Source organism: Phyllobates terribilis, unplaced genomic scaffold (genome assembly GCF_046119375.1).
Source record: "Phyllobates terribilis strain yellow unplaced genomic scaffold, ASM4611937v1 Scaffold_3__8_contigs__length_932513732, whole genome shotgun sequence".
NCBI classification, from domain to species: Eukaryota; Metazoa; Chordata; class Amphibia; order Anura; family Dendrobatidae; genus Phyllobates; species Phyllobates terribilis.
This window is the reverse complement of record NW_027362763.1, coordinates 433,216,704-433,239,780: the sequence shown is the minus strand read 5'-3', so window position 1 is coordinate 433,239,780 and position 23,077 is coordinate 433,216,704. Positions and strand designations below refer to the sequence as shown.

The following is a 23,077-nucleotide window of genomic DNA, read 5'->3' as shown; positions in this document are numbered from 1 at the left end:
AGAGCTCTACCTCCACTTCCCTTTTGTGCTTTAACATGTGCCCTGGGAACTGCTCCCTGAGAGTTCATTAAGGTATTGTCACTAGTGATGGCACTACCCTTCTTTAGGGAGGTGACAGACATGACATATATTTGGACTACATGATGGTGAAGGCCACAACCAAAGAAGAAAATGTTTTTCAAATCACTGTAGACGCTTTGTCTCACTTTGGTTGTCAATCACCCAAATAATATATGCTTCTTTCCACATGGCAATTACAATATGAATCCACTCTGCAATGGCAGACATTACACTTAATTGTGTGATTTTGCTGTGGATATTCCTATTCAAATAATTTAGGTTTTCCTCTAATTCTACCCTTTACATTATGAAGGGTGAAGTTTGAAATGAATATCAGCAACTTAAATTGACAGGTTGAGATATAGACTCATAGACTCTTTCACAATGTTGATGCTTTAACATGCAGTATGCAAACATTGGATCCCCAAACAGATTCCAGCAATCCTGGTAGCTCTGGATCTGCCCCAACCAGGCTGGTCTGAGGTGATGTCAGCACTGGCATATGTTCCTCAAAGATGATAATCTTTTAACTCTAGAACCACCCTCATTTACCATGGTTTGGGGCCACAACGTTTAATGGCATAGCTGTTTAAACTGAAGTTTTCTGCTATCAGATTATTATTTTTTTTTTTAACAGATCTACCATTGAAGTAGGAAATCTTGTTTCTTGGTTTGAGGCAAGAAAACATTCACTACCCCTTTTTTTTTTGGTTATCAAAAGTGATGTCTGGGTAAACACTTTAATCTCAATGATTTCTCAGTGAACTCAACAAGAAAACTACAGTTTTTTTCAAAATTTATCGAGGTCATTTTGTGAATGACTTGCTATTCACGGTTGGTCTGTGAAGATCGGTACGATACACGTCTGCAAGAATAAAATGACCGATAGATCTATGTTAGGCTGTGTGCCCATGATGCGTTTTTAATGCGTTTTTGCAGCTGCGGAAACGCATTAAAAACACATGGTAGAAGGCCTGCCATGTTCCCCAATGATAATCCGCATGTGCTGTGCACATGCTGCGGAAATTTCCGCTGCGTATTATCATTGCGGAAAAAAACGCAGCACTACCAATTATTTTGCGGAAGTGCTGCGTTTTCGCCGCCATTGACTTGCATTAGAACACGCCAATTCCGCAAGACTGCATCTGTACTTGCGTAATTGGCGCGTTCTAATGTGCGGATGGTACCCGGGTGTAGAGGAGAGGAGAGTCTCATCCACATCCAGGTACCATTAAAAAAATCTGTAAAAAAAAAAAAAGAATAAAATAAAAAATAAATGTATACTTACCTTCTGGCTGCCCGCAGTGCGCTCATCCTTGCTTCCCGGCACTTCGCGATGGAATGAAGGACCTGCGCTGATGTCAGTGTCATGTGACGGGTCACGCGACGCTGACATCGGCAGGTCTTTCAATCCACCGCTGCCGGCAAGGGAGAACGGAGTGAGCAGGACACCAGGGGCCATCGGTGGGTAAGTATTAGTTTATTTTTTTTATTTTTAACCACTCTCTCTCGGGTCACACTATATAAATCCATGCCGGTTGCATGGATTTATATAGTGTGACCTAGTTGTCGCAAGCACTTTCCAAGTGATGCTAATCTCTTGGAAAGCGCTTGAGAATCCGCATGCGGAAATGCCAGTGAATAACGCTTCACATCCGCATGTCCCTGGCAGGAAAACGCATGTACAATCCGCATGCGTTTTTTTCTGCCAGGGAGATGCAGAAACGCTCAGGAAAAAATCCTGAGCATTTCTGCATCGTGGGCACATAGCCTTACATTGTTTTTTCTGTTCTGGGCTTCTCTATGATGGGATGCTGATTTGTCCTTCAGTATTAACAACATTTTGACTGCCAACTCCAAGAACAACTGAAAAATCCAAGACATCATATCAGCTGTTCAACATATATGCTATTCGTTGCGGCCCATCGTGCTTTTTCACGTCATGAAAAGGCACCAAAAGTCTGAAAATGGTCTCAATTGGTCGTCTTTAAAATATTTAGGCCCCCAATGCATCAAGACGAGTGGTTTTCTTGCTGATCTTGATGAAGGGGCATGGTGGTGTCAGATGCTCCTGATTCATGAAAAGGTGCACCCCTCTAAATGAATCCGGAGTGTCTGACGAGCGGTGTGCGCCATGCCACCAATCTTACTCCAGTAGTTGAACAGATTTCTGGCGTAGGGACCGCCACAGCTCTTCATGAATTAAACGAGCTCTTGGGTCATACCTCCACCCCAGTTCTGCCCATTTAAAATTGCGTGAAAAGGCCAAAATTTGCTACATTTTTACACAACTTAGTTGCGCCAAAACTTTGCATCATTTCAAAGTGATTTCTGCCAGCATTCTGGAGAAATTGCTTTAATGTGTGTATAGTTGCTTGGAGTATTGTCCTCTCCCGTTATTAGTCAGCTACACAGTGCTTCATGATTCCCACACACGGTGCCACATTGCTCTTGAGAAAATAAAGTTCAGTGCTTGTTTTGCAAAACTTTTAGCAATGTCGGCTTAATCTTGACTTAAAGGGTTTGACTGATCTACAATAAGTCTGCAGTCACTGTATGTGAATCCTTGCAGCTCGTGCACTGTGAAGATTTGTAGGTGTCAGCGCCGGGAACATGAGGTAAGTATGCGGCATGCATAATCCTGGCCAGAAACCAACAACTGTTTCCGGCCTCGCACAATACACTTGTATTGAGCGCACCAGAAACAGTCGGATTCTGACCGGTAGTATGCATATCGCATTCTTGAGGTCACGTGACTGCCGTTCCCATGTGTGCGCTGGGAGGATTCACATAGAGTGAATGCAGACTTGTCATTTTAGACTGGACAACTCCTTTAAGCAATAAAACATACCCGTTTTATTTTTTATACCAGTGAACATGGAATATTGTAAGAAAAAAAATATATACTGACATTTTTTTTTTTTTTTAATGCAGGTGACAATTGTGTCCCAATTGATCCTCGCTGGAATATGCAATTATTAAACACAATGAAACATTCCCTTACACTTGATACTGGCATGGAACCAGATATGGAAATATTTAGCCAGTTGGATAGTGTAATTAACAGGTAAGTTTTAAATGTGTGATACTTGTGTACGTTATATCATTTTCTTAGGCCTCATTGTACTAAATAAATACAATTCAGTCTTCTTGACATAACCTAAAGCCAGGTATGTTTGGTTCTGAAATGCTTCTGAAATGCTGCGGTGTGTTAAAAAAATATATATATATATGATTTCAAAGCTGCTTCTCCCTATGCTCTCCTGTTGAGTGACAGGTCTCACACCGTGCATGTATAGGGAGAGACCTTTCACTCCAGGGGAGTGAGTGGGGAGAAGCTGGCGTGTACCAGACTGTCCGACTAGTCTCCTGTGCAGCTCGGTTCACACCGCAGCATTTTGGAGACAAACGTACTTGGCTGGAATCATACAGCCAGTGTTTCATGCATACAGGATCAGGCAACATGTTTTTGCTGGCAAGTTCCATTTAAGAGAGAATGGAAACTAAAGTGAACGCTCCTGAAGAACACAGATAGCCCCAACTGGACCCTTCTATTCAGTGCTTATTTGTGTGACCCCTTTGAGTTTTCACTGATGATCATAAGGTGTCTCTTTTAGAGCAATGGGAGTACACATATGCTCAGCAAGAGCCCTGCAGCATTGTGGAGAGACCTTGCTATAAAAAGAGCTTTTTGACATTCTTCCTTTTTGCTGGTATGATACTTATTGATGTAAAAAAAAAATATCCTCTTCTATAAACTTGAATAGGTTCACTTTTTATTTCCAGTTTCCATTAATCAATGTAACCAGGGTATGAATACAGAACTCTTGCTACTTCATAAAGCAGAGGTTCACAACATTTTTTGGTCCTAGGGTCACATTATCATACTGAATCAATCCCAAGAGTGGCAAAAAAATGTGACAGGGGGACTTGCATGAATACATAACCAAAACCAAGTTTTGAGTGTTTGAGGAGGATAAGGAGAGTTTATTGTCGAATACTGCTACAAAATAATCAGTTTCAACACACCCTAACTTAAACTGAGTTTTTGGAACAGAAACACTGCAGAAACTCCACGAATCCTCCTGATGATCTCAAAACTCTTAAGTTTTGAGGATTTTGTGACTATTAACATAGCCATGCTGCACATCATCTGACCAGTTATGTACTGCTACATGTGTAGAAGGTTAGAACTACCGTCAGTACATGAATCCATCACCAGAACCATTGTTAGTACATGAATGCAGCACCAGAACCACCGTCGGTACATGATTGCATCACCAAGCTTAGTACAGCAATCAATTGCAATGTCGGGGCAGCCCCATGTACACTTGTATAGCATGAATCTGCAACTGCCAGTATGTCCTTAACCGTGGTAAGGAGATACTAGGAGTTAAGTCATCATCAGACTGTGGACCAATCAGGAACACCAGTACTGATGAGACGTAGTCTGTATCACAATAAACACTATTATTCTTCTCAGTAGGAAAAACAAGATAATCTTGTAGTTCTACCTTTTAATGGCTAACGAAAAATAAATGCTGTTACAAGGCAAGCTTTCAGGACAACTTAGGTCCCTTCCTCAGGTATGGTATATCATGATATACAATGGTATCATAACTACAAGATTATCTTGTTTTTCCCACTGAGAGCAATCTTTTTACAACTGGCTAACACGGTACCAAACCACTTTTTTTTTCTTTTTACAATAAACACTTACATACAGGTGCCTTACAGAATACATCTTATCTGATTGAAGTAGTTCCCATCCTTTTTGTCTCCATGTAGTACAGACGCCATCATTACATGGACATCCATAGTTCATCTCTGCAGACTTCCATCTTCTCCGGTCTTCTGCAGCACATGCCAACATGGTGCCCTTAAATATAACAGTGTCATTATAATGCTCCTGACACTGCCCCTCTCCATAATAGCTCCCCCACACTGTCCCTCTCCATAATATCTCCCCCACACTGTCTCTCTCCATAATATCTCCCCCACATTGCCCCTCTACATAATATCTCCCCCACACGGCCCCTCTCTATAATATCCCCTCCCTCTCTCCATATGTCTCCCACACTGCCCCTCTCCATAATACGTAATTGCGAACCAAGAGAAACACACAGAATTATAACCTATGAAATATTGTAAAAAAAATATAACGCATATATATCGCTAGAATGAGAATTGTCAAAAAATAAGTTATGTGGGATAAATAATGGCAATTTAGACAGTCAATACAATGAATGAGCAACAAACAGAAAAAAAACCACTAGAAAGTCTAGAATCAAGATGTAAGTTTTAAAAAAGTTTGTATATTTATTGAGGATCAGGAAGATAACAAAAACATACAACATGGCAGGGGCACACGTGCTGATAATATTCAAAAGGACATTGCCAAAGTTAGGGATCCCAGGATAGATGTAACCGGTATAAGTATATGCTGCATGGGAACAAATGAATTATAATATTTACCAATACATTGTGTAGTTGAAAAGTGCAGCAATTATATGCTTGAAGAGGATTTATTTATGCAGCTCTATTTGTATGTCTCAAATGGACAAAGAGGGGCAAATAAGAGTAGAGTAATGAGAACTTACTACTTGTGGGACCCTAAGCAGCGTGGCGCCCTCCCCTGCCTTGTTGTATGTTTTTGTTGTCTTCCTGATCCTCAATAAATATATAAACTTTTTTAAAACTTACATCTTGTATTTTAGACTTTCTGGTCATTTTTTTCTTTCTGTTTGTTGCCCTCTCCATAATGTCTGCCACATAGCCCCTCTCTATGCTGTCCGTCTCCATAATCTCCCTCCCACTACCCATCTCCATCATAATATTCCCACCCATACTGCTTCTCCTCTCACTATTTTCCCCTCACTTCCCCATAATTTTTCCAAACAAGAACACACCCCTCCCCTCTACAATAATAATCCATACATTAAAGCTTCATCCCCTAAGTGGAGGGCTTGCCTTCCCCTGCTACATCTGCTGCGTCCTCACCGCCTCTTTGACCACAGCATTGTAATGTGGTCAGCAGCGTGATGACCTCTGCACGCTGGGGTGAGGGCTCACGAGCGCTGCTCTGCTTCTATCCCGGCGCTGCAGTGTTCAAGTATATCTGAAAAAATGCAAATACTTTAGAATACATGAAGAAGGGAGCCGGCGTCTCCCGGTTCTCCACTAGCCGCAAGTTGTGCAGACCTGTCATGAAGTATAGCGTCAGCCGCCTAGTAAGATTTTCTTGTGTAGTATACAGTCGTGGGCATCCGTTTTGAGACTGACACAAATTTTGGTTTACACATACTTTGCTGCTTCATTGTTTTTAGATCGTGTAGTCAGATGTTTCTATGGTTTTGCAAGTACAATTATAAGTATTTCATAAGTGTTTACACTTTTATTGACAAATACAAAAAGTTTCTGCAGAGTTTTTCAAGACTTCTGCAATTCGCCCTGGCATGCTGGATATCAGCTTCTAAGCCATACCCTGACTGATGACAGCCCATTCATGGCTATTTAGTTCTTGAAATTTATCACAATTCCTGTGTTTTTGTTTGTCCTCCCAGTTTTTGAGGATTGACCACAAGTTCTCAATGGAATTAAGATCTGGGAAGTTTCCTGGGAGAGAACCCCAAATTTCAATGTTTTGTTTACTGAGCCACTTTAATTCTCAATTTTGCCTTGTGACATGGTTCATTGATGATCACCAAATTGCTCCTACGTCGTGGAGAGAAGTTGTTCTTGTAGGATGTTCAGATGCCATTTTTTAGTCATGGCAGTGTTGTTAAACAAAATTGTGAGTGATCCCACGCTCCCAACCCCACACATGAATGGTCTCAGGAAGCTTTACTGTTGGCATGACACAGGAGTTATGGTAGTGCTCACCTTTTCGTCTCTGGACAACTATTTTTTCAGATGTCTTAAACAGTCTGAAGGGGGCTTCATCAGAGAAAATAAACTTACCCCAGTCCTCTGGAGTCCAATCCCTATATCTTCTGCAAAGTTGTTTTCTCTGATGAAGCCCGCTTCAGATTGTTTGGGACATCTGGAAGAATGATTGTCTGGAGAAGAAAAGGTGAGCATTTCATTGAGCACTCAAAACCACAAAAAGTTTAACTGGCTATATATATTTTCTTTACAGGGCAATTCTTCTAATCGACCGGCAAAAGCAATCTTTCACTGAAGCACATGTATCTAGGAAGCCAAAAAGACTAAGTGCTTTAAAAATTGCTGTTGAATTTCACAAAGGTAGGGTTTGTTTTGCTCATCAAATGAATATATATTGTGATTTAGATTTTCTGGGTTAAAAAATTTGCCGCCACATGAACAAAAAACATAGCAGGTTACCTTATTGCTGTGTGCTTGCTGTGGAAAAATCACCAATTAAATATTTATAAGTTTTTATAGAAAAGGGAAAAAGCTAAAAATTGCATTTTTTTAGCATAATGCTGTAGCTTACTTTAAAGGGAACTTGCCATGTCAAAGCATGTAAACTGCCCCCAGGTTGTTTTTGGTGATGCAATGTGCATCACTAACACGCTTTTTTCATTAAAATTGATGCTATAATCTTTTGTAAAAAGCACTTTATGTACTTATATCATACCTGCTTGTTTAGTCATAGGGGTGTTCTTCGCTTCATTCAGTCCGACTTGTCGCCGCCCACTCAATTTGAATTGTCCCCGGGTTTGCGCCAACGTCACATGAAAATTCCTGCTGAAATCGCGCACTTTTGCACTGTGTACTGTCAGCCGCGCTTTTGCACTGTGTACTGTCAGCCGCGCTTTTGCACTGTGTACTGTCAGCCGCGCTTTTGCACTGTGTACTGTCAGCCGCGCTTTTGCACTGTGTACGGTCAGCCGCGCTTTTGCACTGTGTACGGTCAGCCGCGCTTTTGCACTGTGTACTGTCAGCCGCGCTTTTGCACTGTGTACACTGTGTTCCAAATTATTATGCAAATAATATTTTCTCAGATTTTCCCAAATTACCTATATGAATTGCAGTCATTGTAATTTTCCAGTCAAATAACTATTAGAGTACAAGTGAAAGGTTTTTGTACAAACTGCCTATGATAACAGTATATTTTTAAAAAAATAAAAAACTCAAACTGCACTCAAAATGCATGTTCCAAATTATTATGCACAGCAGTTTTCAACCTTTTCATTTTAATAAAGAACAAAAAAATGGTCATTTTTGAAATTCTAAGCATTAGCAGGTTATTACAAACTGAAATCAGTTTTCAACTCAAAACTTTATTCTAGGTGATGTTACATTTGCACATAGGACCCCTTGTTCGAAAGGAGCTTCTGAACTCTCTCATTCATTGAATTTGTCAGGTTTTGGATGGTTTCTGCTTTAATTGTTTTGCATGAGGACAGAATACCCTCCCAGAGCTGTTGCTTAGATGTGAACTTCCTCCTGCCATTATAGACACTCCTTTTGATGATGCTCCAGAGGTTCTCAATGGGGTTGAGGTCAGGGGAGCATGGGTGCCACACCATAAGTTTGTCCCCTTTTATGCCCATAGCAGCCAGAGATGCAGATGTGTTATGTGCAGCATGAGACGGGGCATTATCATGCATGAAAATGATCTCGATGGTCCAGATGGATGGAGTGGAGGATGGCTGGTTGATGGACACCCCATGCAAACACGGCTACCGCGCTAACAAGGAGGAGGTGGAGTAATGTTTTGGGCTGGAATCATGGGGAAAGAGATTGTCGGCTCTTTTAGGATCCCTGAAGGGGTAAAGATGAACTCCATAATGTATGTTGAGTTTCTCAAACAGCACTTCCTTCCATGGTTCAAGTAGAAGAACCGTGCATTCCGCAGCAAGATCATTTTCATGCATGATAATGCCCCGTCTCATGATGCACATAACACATCTGCATCTCTGGCTACTATGGGCATAAAAGGGGCCAAACTTATGGTGTGGCCCCCATGCTCCCCTGACCTCAACCCCATTGAGAACCTCTGGAGCATCATCAAAAGGAGTGTCTATGATGGCGGGAGGCAGTTCACATCTAAGCAACAGCTCTGGGAGGATATTCTGTCCTCATGCAAAACAATTGAAGCAGAAACCATCCAAAACCTGACAAATTCAGTGGACGAGAGAGTTCAGAAGCTCCTTTCGAACAAGGGGTCCTATGTGAAAATGTAACATCACCTAGAATAAAGTTTTGAGTTGAAAACTGTTTGATTTCAGTTTGTAATAACCTGTTAATGCTTATAATTTAAAAAATGACAATTTTTTGGCTCTTTATTAAAATGAAAAGGTTGAAAACTCTTCTGTGCATAATAATTTGGAACATGCATTTTGAGTGCAGTTTGAGTTTTTTATTTTTTAAAAAATATACTGTTATAGGCAGTTTGTACAAAAACCTTTCAATTGTACTCTAATAGTTATTTGACTGGAAAATTACAATGACTGCAAATCATATAGGTAATTTGGGAAATTTGGAGCACGGTGTACTGTCAGCCGCGCTTTTGCACGGTGTACTGTCAGCCGCGCTTTTGCACGGTGTGCTGTCAGCCGCGCTTTTGCACGGTGTGCTGTCAGCCGCGCTTTTGCACGGTGTGCTGTCAGCCGCGCTTTTGCACGGTGTACTGTCAGCCGCGCTTTTGCACGGTGTACTGTCAGCCGCGCTTTTGCACGGTGTACTGTCAGCCGCGCTTTTGCACGGTGTACTGTTAGCCGCGCTTGCGCACTCTCGATCCGCGCGTGACGAACAGCTTGCGCAGTCAAGCTGTGCTTAGTTCCCAGCTTCACTGGCTGGCTGTACACGCGTGGGAGCTGCTCGTCAAAGCGCACACGCGGATCGCCAATCGAGAATGAGCAAGTGCCGCTTTAAAATGTACATTGCACACCTTGGCTGACAGCACATAGTGAGAAAGCGCGGGATTTCAGCAGGAATATTCATGACTTCGGCGCAAACCCGGGGACAATTCAAATTGAGTGGGCGACGACAAATCGGACTGAATGAAGTGAAGAACACCCCTATGACTAAACAAGCAGATAAGATATAAGAACTTAAAGTGCTTTTTACAGAAGATTATAGCGCCGATTTTAATGAAAAAAGCGTGTTAGTGATGCACATTGCATCACCAAAAACAACCTGGGGGCAGTTTACATGCTTCAAATCACATGACTGGTTCCCTTTAATGATTGTGTTTCAGATAGATTAATACAAAGTGAAAACAAAACAGATGTGTGTATATTCATTTATATTATTCAAGAAAAACACCATGGGGCCGATAAAAATTAGGGGTTTGTATCGGAATTCTGACTTAAAATTCCTTAAAAAATTCACTGTATTTTACAACAAATTGTGACTTTTGGTCTTTTCACACTAGTCCCAGACACCTTCTCTAAAATGAGCAGACGGGGCGTGAGTAAGCACGCACATCTAATTTTTGAAAATTTCGCCAAAAATGCACTCCAGTCCTTGATTGGGGTACATCTCTAACAGAGGCACACGGCACGTGGAAGATTACACTAATTCATCAATTGATGTGCACCTTTTTATGTATTAGGAGCTTTTTACTCCTGCAAGCCTCTTCATTAAGACTGGCATGTACATCACCAGTCTTAAAGAATTTGCCCCCAGAAAGCCAAAATGTAACAAATTGCAGAGTTTAATGTTATTACATATGTACAAATAACTTATAAACTCGTAAAAAGGTGACCTGAAGGTGAATGATACTTTGAAAATCATTTTGAAGTATTCATGTTTTAATATGAAATCCAGTTGGGGGTCTGTGTACTAATACCACACCCCATTCCCTCCTCGCCCCATTTAAAATATCTGAGCTGAGTTTGTGATCCTGAAGTTACACTTTGAATCATCTTTATAAAAAAAAAATTGTTGTGCATTAACCCTTAGGTTAAGTGCACATGTAGTGTTTTTGATGCGTTTTCGCGGCGGTTTTTCGGTGCGGAAACGCATCAAAAACGTTTAATAATCGGTCTGCCAGCTATTGCAATGGCAATCCTGATGTGCTGTGCACATGATGCGGAAATTTCCATTCAGGATTGCCATTGCGTTTTAAAACGCAACGTGTCCATTGTATGCAGTGTTCCCCGCCCATAGACTTTAGTTTAACCGCAGCAAATTCGCAGGTATAATACTTATACCTGCGGATTTTCTGCGGTTCAGTTAAAGTCAATGGGCCGCTGAAACACTGCGGCCCAGTGGGGAGGACTACTACTCCCATCATCCGACCGCTGATTTCAGCGAGAGCGGCGGCGGCTGCTGAGGGAAGCAGTAGTCTCCTCAACCGAGCCGGGACTGTGCAAGGTGGCAAAAAAAACAACAAAAAAAACAGTATACTCGCCTGTCCGGAACCCCCCCCCCCCCAGGTGTCCTCCCGATGTCCCCTGGCGAAGTCATCCTCCCGGCTGCCAGTATACATTGCTGTCTTCTACAGCAGTGACATTAGTGATTGCTGATGTCACTGCTGTAGAAGTGACCCGGATCGCCGAGGGACAATCGTGACTGCAGTAATTGTGGACTACGTCGTGATGGCGGACAGGTGAGGGATACTGTTGTTTTTTATTTTACTTTTTTTTTTTTTTTTACAGAAGATCGAGGGATTCAGGGACTTTTTTTTTTTTTTTTTTTTAAAAACCGTGTGTTTTTTATTTCATTAAAATACTTTATTCTGGCCGTGCATTTATTGAAAAAGCAGCGACAACTTTACGCAGTTAGTAATGGGGGCGTCTTATAGACACCCTCCTTTACTAACCTGGGCTTCACATCAGCCGCCAATTCAAGGCTAAGGTGAACCCCAACCCCATTACCCCACTCGCCACCGCTACAGAGCAGTGGGAAGAGCGGAGGCTAAGCGCCAGATTTGGCGCATCTTATGGATGCGCCGTTTCTGGGACTGCTGAGGGGTGATATTAGCCGTGGAGGGGTCTAGTATTCATGGCCCCTTCCCTGGTTATTAATATCAGCCTGCAGCTGTCTGTTTAGCCTTTTCTGGTTAGATTTTTATAGGGGACCCTACGTCAATTTTTTTCTGGGGTCCCCCCCTATAATCTAGTTAGTAAAGGCTAAACAAACAGCTGTGGGCTGATATTAATAGCCAGGGAACGTTTTGGCTACTGGCCCCCTTGGCTAATGGCCCCGGCTACTAATATCAGCCCCCAGCGGTCTGCTTTCCCTCTGCTGGTTCTAAAAATGACGCGGGAGCCCACGCCATTTTTTTAAAAAAATGTAGGCTCTGTGCCCACGATCCGGACGTAGCAGCATTTTTGACGCATATTTCTGCTGCGTCCAAAACTTTGCATTCTATTGAACGCGTGTGTTCCATGAACCATGCTGATTTATCGCATTCAATACTTTTTAGTGGTCAAATTTCTGTTGCGAAGACTAGCGACTCCGCAAGAGAATTTGACATGCTGCGGTCCTGAAAGACTCGCCGCATGTCAGTGTCCACGGGTAATTCGCAGCCTCTGATGCACGCATATTGGTCATGGGATTTCTAGAGATCCCATCCACTATGCTGTAACATCTGAACGCTGCGGGTTTGACGCTGTATAAACACATAGCGTCAAACCTACAGCAGCTCCGGATCGTGGCCACGTACCCAACCTCACCCGCAGCATGTCAATTTCTGTAGCGGACACGCCAGTCTCCGCTGCAGATTTTGACCGATTGAAGTGTCATTACATGCGGTGGATTCACATGTACCGACAACAAAAGTGCGGCATTAGAACACAGCGTTTTGGACGCATCAAAAATATGCTGCTTCCAAAGCGCTGCTGAGTGCTGATCGGGGGGATGTAGCTGCTAACGAAACAACTGTGAGCTGTTAATAATGGCTAGGGAATATATTTGCCTAATGGCACCTTCCTAGGCTAAAAATAACAGCTCTCAGCTGCCCCAGAAATTGCATGAATGGAAATGCTAATGAAGATTGGGTAAATGGGATTAGCTGACACCTAGCTCTTTTGTTTGGTGATTACAAGGTGTCAATCAGACCCTTTCATCACCAAACCTAATTAAAGTAAAGTAAAGAGTTAAATAAACAGACACAGAGTAAACACTTTATTTGAAATACAACAGACACATTCTTTAATCATTTAAATTAACCAATATACTCACCCCAGTTCTGACGGTAATTCAAGGGTTAAAGCAATGTCCCACCATAATAACTTTATTTAGCTCCAAAAAGCATTCATTGATGTACAAAAACGCTTAAAAAAAAACGTCCGAAACGCGGCAAAACCACACGTTTTTCCTGCCAAGGAGATGCAGAAGCGCTGCAGAAATTTCTGCTTCAAATCCTGAACGTGCGCACATAGCCTCAGAACGTTGTACGTCCTTAGGTTACACGGAATTAGACACCTGACCAAGACAAACCAATATAAGTTTGTAAAATATCCCATTCAAAAACCATGTCAATTTCTAAGAAACTGAGCCCTCTTGTGTTCTAACATCTTCATTTCGTTTGGGAATATTTTCCACACATTTTTGTAGTGTGACTGCATATTTGTAGCAAAGTTTGGAAAGTCAGATATTGTCTAGCAATGTGCATTCCAATTTATTCCAGCAGTCTTTAGTGGGCTTGAGGTCAGAGTACTGTGCATTAAAGTATGTTCACGCTAAAATTTTAAACCATGTCTTTATATACATCACAATCTTATTCCGCGATGTCTAAAATGTGTTTGTTTTTACCATAAACCCAAATCCTCAAAATTGTTCTTTACCACCAAATTTACTACCGCATGATAAACTTTACATTTCAACAGCCTCACTTTATTCTTTTGATGTTGAGCTGTTAATTAAAAAGGGATTTCTAGATGCTTTAGGTCAGAAAGTGTATGTCCTGTAAGAGCAATAATTTTTATAATGCAATTGAAAGTCCTTACGTTCTGTGAAGAGAAAAGGGTGTGCCTTAACATCATCATCCTCTAGTGAGCCCATGGAAACCCAGTCCAATACTAAATTTTTCTAGGAATCATCCCTTGGGGTAAATACAATCTCATGACAAAAGATATATATTTTTTATTGTTTTTTTGCAATTAGATCCAGCTGTCCATCAAGATCTTCCTCATCCAGTGATAGCCCATCTTGCAGCGTTTTTTGACCTCTGGGACATGCTTGTGTGTGAATACCTTGAGTCTAGCCTTTCTCCATTGACAGATGAAGTAACTAGCAAGGTAGGATCAGGTTTATATCTATATTTTAGTGTCATTTGTAAGTAAACCTTAATATCCAGTACTAGTTCTGTGGAGGTGTTTTGGTTTTTTTTTGTACAAGTTTACTAAAAATGTGTATCCTATGCTGAAATTTCAAATTCTAATTGTAAAAAGTAAATACTTTTACATTTTTATAACTGCTGTGTGTGTATAAAGTTAGTAAAAGTTCAAGTTAGTAAGTTTAGTTACTTTTTTAATGCAAGTGCTGTCTATTTCCTGCATAAGCACTCAGCGTCAAACCTACAGCGGCTCTTGACCGTGGCCACGTACCCAAACTCACCCGCAGCATGTCAATTTCTGTAGCGGACACGCTAGTCTCCTATGCAGATTTTGACTGATTGAAGTGTCATTATATGCGGTGGATTCACATGTACCGACAACAAAAGTGCGGCATTAGAACACAGCGTTTTGAACGCTGCAAAAATACGCTGTGTCCAAAGCACTGCTGAGTGCTGTTTTTTCGCATGTAGCGGCTAGCGAAACAGCTGTGAGCTGTTAATAATGGCCAGGACCATGATTGCCTAATGGCACCTTCCTAGGCTAAAAATAGCAGCTCCCAGCTGCCCCAGAAATTACATGAATGGAAATGCTAATGAGATTAAGTGAATGGGATTAGTTGACACCTAGCTCTATTGTTTGGTGATGACATGGTGTCATTCAGACCCTTTCATCACCAAACCTAATTAAAGTAAAGAGTTAAATAAACACACAGACACAGAGTAAATACTTTATTTGAAATACAACAGGCACATTCTTTAATCATTTAAATTAACCAATATACTCACCCAAGTTCTGATGGTAATCCAAGGGTTTAAGCAATGTCCCACCAAATAACTTTATTTAGCTCCAAAAAGCATTCATTGATGTACAAAAACGTGTCAAAAATGCACCGTTTTTCCTGCCAAGTAGATGCAGAAACGCTCAGGACATTTTTGCTTCAAATCCTGAACTTGCGCACATAGCCTTAGACTGTATATTGCAGGCTGCAGAATGAGGTAACTGGGTTGGCCACGTTATTTTTATCAGATGTGTTGGGGACATGATATTGTGACAGTTACCATTACATAGATATGACAGGTTCTCCTCCTGCTCTGGTTAGTGCAGCTTTACTCCTAGACAGCACAGTTCTCCAGTCCATACAATGGCTGCTGGAGGAGAAGAGACCACACCTGTCCATCAGCGATGTCCAATAGAAACGCAGTTTTCTCGTGAGGTTTTCAGTTGGACAAGACTGATGGACAGGTCTGGTCACCGCTCCTCCACCTGCAGCCATTGTAAGGACTGGATGGAGAGCTGTGCAGTCTGTGAGGAAAGCTGCACTAACTAGCAGGAGGAGGACCTGTCCTACCTGTAAGTATCTCAAAATCATGTCCTCAACACATCTGGTAAAATAAAGATAATGTGGCTGACCTCATTAACTCATTATGCAGCCGGCAATAGACAGTGTAATACAGTGGCTAGAAGAGGCAAACGCTGCAACATTTTTAATGAAACCCAATTGCAAAACGTATTTTTAGCCCAAGTTGTATGGATTTAAGTAAGAAAAAAAAAAACATTTTAAAGAATCAATATTGACTTTTACCATAGCTACTTTCAATAGGTGTCAATAGCGTTCAACTCATCTTCCTCTCTGAAGAAGCAATTTGCATTGTTTTCTTTATAATTTAAAGTCTTACATTTGCTGATTCCTACTTTCTAGGTTTTCTCCTGCCTCAGGTGGCGTGATAGGTTCAGGCTCATATCAGAAAATGTTGGCTTGGAGCATGATGATCTTGCCTTGTTAACCCTTCATTGGAACTGGGTTGCGAAACATTCTGTGAAACAGATTTCAGAAATCTTCATTGGAGAGCTCCAAAGGTTGGTGATCAATGTTTTTAAAAGCCATACAAATAAAGCTACCTGTCATTTCAGATAACTTCTCATTAAAAAAAACTATCTTGTTTACATGAGGAATAACCTCATTACTGGCCATTAAACAATTTGTGTCTTGCATTTTTCACAAGTTTCCCCTGTATAGACTCTCTCTAATTTTTAGTCTCTAAGCTAGTGGCTGCAGACTAGCTGCTATAATGTCTCCCATAAATTCATAAATTTCTCACAGAGGCCTGAGTGATTCTTGCTCCTTTCTTTGTGTAGTATATTTAGAAGATTCATGGAGCAGCATTGAAGATACTATACCGCAGTACTGAGCTGTGTGGCTGTGAGTCCAGCCTTGTAGTGAGGTAGATTGAAGCTGCAGCATTCATCTGTGTGCCTCTTACTGTGCTGAGAGCTCCTCACTCCTTCCTCCCATCTCCATAATCTTCAGTATGCTATGTAACCTGACACATCTCTCTGCTGGCAGTTTTTCTTGCTTTGACCAATACTGATTTGAGCAGTTTTTCAGAGTGAATGTTGAGTTGATAAGATGGAAGGAGCATAAATGGCACATAAATGGAGGAAGAAGTCGAATTCTATGATTAAGATACATTACAAAGTTTCTTATATTTGCTTATAATGTATGTTGAAACAGTAACACAAAAGGTGCTTCCTTCTTCAAGTCTTCATTAGAGTTTCAAGGCTTTAAGCATACAATATTGTTAGTGCATACCATCTGAAAAGGGAAATTTCTTATTTTTACTTTTATACTTACTGCTAATCAAGGGCATTTCATTCTCATGTTATCTACGCAACACAATCTGAATTTTGAGGCCTTGAGAAAAGGGTGTATACACCCAAAATAGACATAGGTCATCTTGAAATTCAACCCCTCTGTACAGTGCGTTTATGAACAATAGAACAATTTAAATGGACATATGGTGAAGACCATCGATACGGTTCTAGGTACAATTTTGTATTTGTCTTTTCTAGGCTTTGTGAAGAAGTCCAGTGCTTATCTTTGAATATTCAGGAATGTCTCGCTACATCCTCTTCTCAGCCGCCTGCCAGCATAAAATTGTTACAGAAAGTTCTCGGTAGACCACTACCATTCAAGGTATTTCTATTCAGTCCATGGATATAGTTATACTGAGCAACATAGAAACGTCACTACTCTCATGCTTCATTATTTCCTTGTTTCAAGTTTTGCATTTTAATTATTTCAAGTCATACTGTGAATAGTGTTGAGCATTCCGATACCGCTAATATCGGCCGATACCCGATAGTACAGTATCGGAGTTCCGATACTGAGTTCCGATATTTTTACAATATCGGATACCGAAATCGGAAGTTCCCATAATGCTTGCGCTCTGCAGTGTCTCTGAAGGATGACAAGCTGGATGGCAGTCCTCAGCTGCGATCCAGCCTGTCATCAGAATGCCATCCCAGCGTGGGAGAATTCTCCTGATTGTTTAAAAGCCGGCGGCTTTTTACCGCCCGCTGGCTTTTTACCGCCCGCCGGCTTTTAAACAATTACTCAGCCCCATACTCGCTTCCCCGCAGCCTCCCACCCCGATCCTCCGCTCCCCTCGCCACCTCCCATCCCGATCGTAAGTTAGGACAGGGCGGGGAGCACAGCACCAAGGAGCGGGGAGCGAAGGACCCGGGCGGGGAAGCCGGCAATGAAAAGACTTCACAGCCGGCTTTCCCGTTCTGTGCTGCGCTTTCCCGCCGGTTATTTCAAATGAACAGCTGAGGTATCAGGTGATGCTGATCAGCTGTTCATTTGAAGTCGCCGCGTGCCCTCAGAGGGTTCATGTGAGTTCATGTTTGACTGCATTGCATGAACTCACATGAACTTTCCCACGGCCGCACAGGTCAGCCTCACCTCTCAGAACATCAGCCCGTCATGATTGGTGTGTGCGGGTGTCTGTGCGATGTCTGCCGGTGTGTGCGTGCAGGCAGACATAGGCCGATGTGACACTACTACTCCCATCGGCCTATGTCTGTCCCCCGTCCACTCGTGCCAGCAGGATCAGCTCGATGGGATCAGTAGTTCCCATCAGCCTGATCCTGCTATTTAAATTGCCCTACTGTGTCCCCAATAAATTTTAAATACATTTCATTGGTGGCCAGTGGTTACCTAAAATAAATTAGTTTATACATTACCTGTCCCTGCCGATCGCCACCTAAAATAAAGTAAAAAAAATAAAAAACTACACCTATACTCACCTAGACACCTAATTCCCCAAAGCCATCGATCTCCTGTAATAAAATATAAAATAATAAACCACAACCTTATCCTTACCCCTCCGTAGTAGTCCACGAGTGTCCCACAAAGATCTCCAGTTTAGAGCAGCCACATAGAATGTGACCGCTCTGAACCGCTGCCGCCGTTAGAATGACGGGGCCGTAAAGCAGCTCCGTCATTGCATAAGCGGGTTCGCCGGAGTTCAGGCAGCGCTGCTCCGGTCAGCTCCTTTACGGCCTTGCTGTACCGTGAGAAATTCCCACGGTACAGCAGTGCCGTAAAGGAGGTCTCCGGAGCTGCGCTGCCTGAATGCACTCCGGTGACCTCAGTCAGTGGCTCCCGCTGCCGGGAGTGGACGTGTTCCCGGCAGTGTGAGCTTACAGCAGCCATGCACAGCTGTCACCATCTCCAGATGTGACAGCTGTGCATGGGAGATCAGCGCAGGAACGTGGACAGGTAACTATTTTTTTTTAGTAAACTATGAATTAAATAAAATGGTGTGTTTTATTTCCAATAAATTATTTTTTTCTGGGTGTAGTGTGTTTTTTCTTTTTAACACTTTGTAGGTTAGTAATGGAGGTGTCTTATAGACGCCCATCATTACTAACCTGGGCTTCATGGCAGCTGGCGCTGACATGAACCCCAACCCTATTACCCCCTGCCACCGCACCAGGGCAGCGTGGAAGAGCGAGGCTAAGTGCCTGCGCCATTTCTGGGGCGGCTGACTGCTGGTGTTTCTAGCCTGGGAGAGGGCCAGTATTCATGGCACCCTTCCTGGGCTATTAATATCAGCCCCCAGCTGTCTGCCTAGCCTTTGCTAGCTATTAAAATAGGGGGGACCCCACGTCATTTTTTTGGGGGGGGTCTCCCATTTAATAGCTAGTAAAGGCTAGGTATTTAGCTGGGGGCTGATATTAGTAGCCTGGGAAGCTCCGTGGGTATTACCCCCTTCCCAGGCTTCAAACATCTGCCCCAGCTGTCTGCTTAACCTCCGCTAGAGACTAAAATTGCGGGGAACCCCACACCAATTTTTTTTTTTTAATAAATCCTTTATTTTAACACTAAATGACAAGTACAGTAACCAACACTATCACTGTACTTCATATTTATGTGACTGACCTGTTTCTATCTATCTAATCTATGTGTGATGCTCTATTCTTTCTGTTATAAATTGTCGGGTACCGCTGCTGAATTGCCGGCCGGCTTTTTTTAAAGAGATGGTGCATGAAAACACTAATATTTTTTTAAATAAATCCTTTACATTAAATGACAAGTACAGTAAGCAACACTGTCACTGTACTTCATATATATGTGACTGACATGTTTCTATCTATCTAATCTATGTGTGAAGCTCTATTCTTTCTGTTCTAAATTGTCGGGTACCGGTGTATGCCGCTGCTGAATTGCCGGCTTTTCATGTTTCACTGTGAGCACTGTTCCCATCGATTTGGGCAACCACCTCCCCCAATACATTCTACATTATTCTTAGTTGTTTTCCTTCATGTAGAATTAACCTACAAGGAAAGAAAGGGTTTATTTTCATTCCGATATTTCTGTCCCATTGACTTGCATTGGTTTCCGGTTTCGGAATCAGCGATATCCGATACTTTTTGGGTATCGGCCCGATCCAATCCGATCCGATATTTCCTGATATCGGAAGGTATCGCTCAACACTAACTGTGAATAATTTCTGTTCAGTGAATAAAAGTGGAGTTTTCTAGTCACCCTCATAAATTATGGCATTTTGCGTTGTAATATCTTTTGGCTGTAGATACATCGTTAACATTAAGGTTGGAAGGTACCTGAACAATATCTACAAGGTTTTAAAGCAAAACACTCTTCAGCCTCTTAATCATAATTTTTTGCTTTACTTATCATTATCCTTCACACTTATACTTTATAGCATGGACAATATTTTTTTTTATACAAACGTTTAACTTTTCCATAAATATTTTCAATTTGCCTTTTTACCAAACAATTATCTGGGTAATCATATAAAGAAATGTTCCACTACTATTTAACCCTTTTTCTGTGATATATCCTAGCTCTTCATAACAATCGCTTTTTTAATGTACTTTCATTACCTGCGCTTCTTCTGAGCGCTTTCTGGTTTGGGTCACACCCTTTGTTGACATGCTGGCACTACTTCCTATACGTAATGTCCGATTCACCCCTCATCTAGGAACAGGATTGGACAGAAAGTGTGGCACATGTCACTCTGCTCCTGATGGTGGCAGAGTTGTCTGTAAATGATTGACAAGGCTCCTGAGTGGGAAAGCTTGGATGACAAACTTTACAGTCCTCTGCACTGATCCTGTTGATGCTTTTGAAAGCACATTGCAGCACTTGTCTATTGAAGCTGGCACTAGCGCTGCAAAACATCGGCACAGTCAGTGCAGAGGACAGTGTTTCTGAGCTTGCTAGTGTGTGGTGCAGACTGACCCAATTGATGCTTTGGAGCATTGGTGCCAGACCCTTCAATTTAAAAATTCTGCAATGTAGTTTGTAATGATAAGCACTTTGCAGAGCTTGTTAATTGAAGGGTCTATTCGTTGGCAGGATCGGTGAAGACTGATCTGAGCGTGCATGCTCAGACACCCTGTCATCATTCATCATCAATCATTTTAAAGGCGACTTCACTCCCATTTATTCAATCTGAGTCCTGTGCCCAAATGAGGGGCTTATTGGACGTAACAGACAAGTAGTGCCTGCATGTCAACAAAGCACTACTTAACCCACACCGGAATGCATTCATAGAAGTAGTGCAGGTAATGAAAGTGTATTAGAAAAGCAATTATTAAGAGTAAAAATATATGAAAGAGGGTCAAAAAATAGTGGAAAACCCCTTTAATGTTGCCCTAAAAATTTGTGCTTGGACTGAGCATTAGCATCTTTATAGATTTTGAGTTACTGAATAGTTCCTTGATTGTCCTTGTGGTGTGAAAGGGAATTCTCTCTTGGTTTAATGCTTCACCATTGCTTACAGGAGGATTGTGTAGTACAGTGTGTGCAGAAGTTGAAAGCACTCGGTGCCCCCCTTAATGTAACGGACCTGCGGCCAGTTAAACAAGAGAGCACATGGCAGCTGGAGACTTGCAAGTTAAAAGCAGCTTGCTCAGCGTGGGAAACCAAGTTCAACCTGCTGGAGGCTTGGGCCTCCGTTCTTCAAGCAAATCATCAAGAACATATCAATGCTGGTAAATTTAGTTTTTTAATCTTTTCAAAGAATCATGAGCACATAAAAGAACTGAATGTTATTTCTGCGTTATTGATTTCTACTGATTTGCAACATTTCTGTCTATTGAAAAAGATTTGTACATTTAAAGTATCATTTTATGGCTTAGATATGTCATGACAAATATTCTAAGGGTGGAAAAAATCAATTCCCCGCTAAAATTGTTTCGTTTCTTTTGAGATTACACTATTTTAACCCTTTCACGCCTGTTTTAGCCTTCATGACCAGGCCAATTTTTTTCAATTCTGACCACTGTCACTTTATGAGGTTTATGAGGTAATAGCTCTGGAACGCTTTACCCCGACGGCTGTTTGCACGTTAATGACCAGGCCAATTTTTACAATTCTGACCACTGTCACTTTGAGGTAATTACTCTGGAACGCTTCAATGGATCCCCCTGATTCTGAGATTGTTTTTTCGTGACATATTGTACTTCATGATTGTGGTAAAATTTCTTCGATATCACTTGCGTTTTTTTGTGTGAAAAAAACGTAAATTTGGTGGAAATTTTGCAATTTTCAAAATTTGAATTTTTATGCCCTTAAATCAGAGAGATATGTCACACAAAATAGTTAATAAATAACATTTACAACATATCTACTTTACATCAGCACAATTTTGGAACCAAATTTTTTTTTATTAGGGAGCTATTAGGGTTAAAAGATGACCAGCGATTTTTTTTTATTTTTCCAACAAAATTTACAAAACCATTTTTTTAGGGACCACATTACATTTGAAGTGACTTTGAGGGGTCTTTATGACAAAAAATACCCAAAAGTGACACCATTCTAAAAACTGCACCCCTCAAGGTGCTCAAACCCACATTCAAGAACTTTATTAACCCTTCAGGTGCTTCACAGGAATTTTTGGAATGTGGAAGAAAAAAATTAACATTTAACTTTTTTCACAAAATGTTACTTTAGACCCCATTTTTTTATTTTCTAAGGGTAACAGAAAAAAATGGACCCCAAAATTTGTTGTGCAATTTCCCCTGAGCATGCAGATACCCCATATGTGGGGATAAACCACTGTTGGGGCGCATTGCAGGGTTTGGAAGGAGCGCCATTTGACTTTTTGATTGTAAAATTTGCTTGAATAATTAGTGGACGCCATGTTGCGTTTGGAGAGCCCCTGATGTGCCTAAACAGTGGAAACCCCCCACAAGTGACACCATTTTGGAAACTAGACCCTTCAGGGAACTTATCTAGATGTGTGGTAAGCACATTGAACCCCCAGGTGCTTCACAGAAGTTTAGAACATTGAGCTGTAAAAATAAAATGTTCACATTTTTCCCCCAAAAATGTTTTTCAGCCTCCAATTTTGCATTTTCATGAGGGTAACAGGAGAAATTGCACCTTGCAATTTGTTGTGCAATTCCTCCTGAGCACGCCGATACCCCATATGTGGGGGAAAACGACTGTTTGGGCGCACGGCAGGGCTCGGAAGAGAAGGAGCGCCATTTGACTTTTTGAATTC

At 41.6% G+C, this 23,077-nt stretch overlaps 1 protein-coding gene across 1 annotated transcript in view; it reads left to right on the top strand.

Moving 5' to 3' along the window:
* The window catches only part of MDN1 (midasin AAA ATPase 1), a 253,888-nt gene that overhangs the window by 145,935 nt on the left and 84,876 nt on the right, over positions 1–23,077 (top strand). The window contains exons 51-56 of the mRNA XM_073675707.1: positions 2,995–3,127; positions 7,199–7,305; positions 14,086–14,219; positions 15,958–16,115; positions 17,109–17,232; positions 21,353–21,563. Coding sequence (XP_073531808.1) covers positions 2,995–3,127; positions 7,199–7,305; positions 14,086–14,219; positions 15,958–16,115; positions 17,109–17,232; positions 21,353–21,563 — 867 coding nt within the window. The remainder of the gene's footprint in view (positions 1–2,994; positions 3,128–7,198; positions 7,306–14,085; positions 14,220–15,957; positions 16,116–17,108; positions 17,233–21,352; positions 21,564–23,077) is intronic.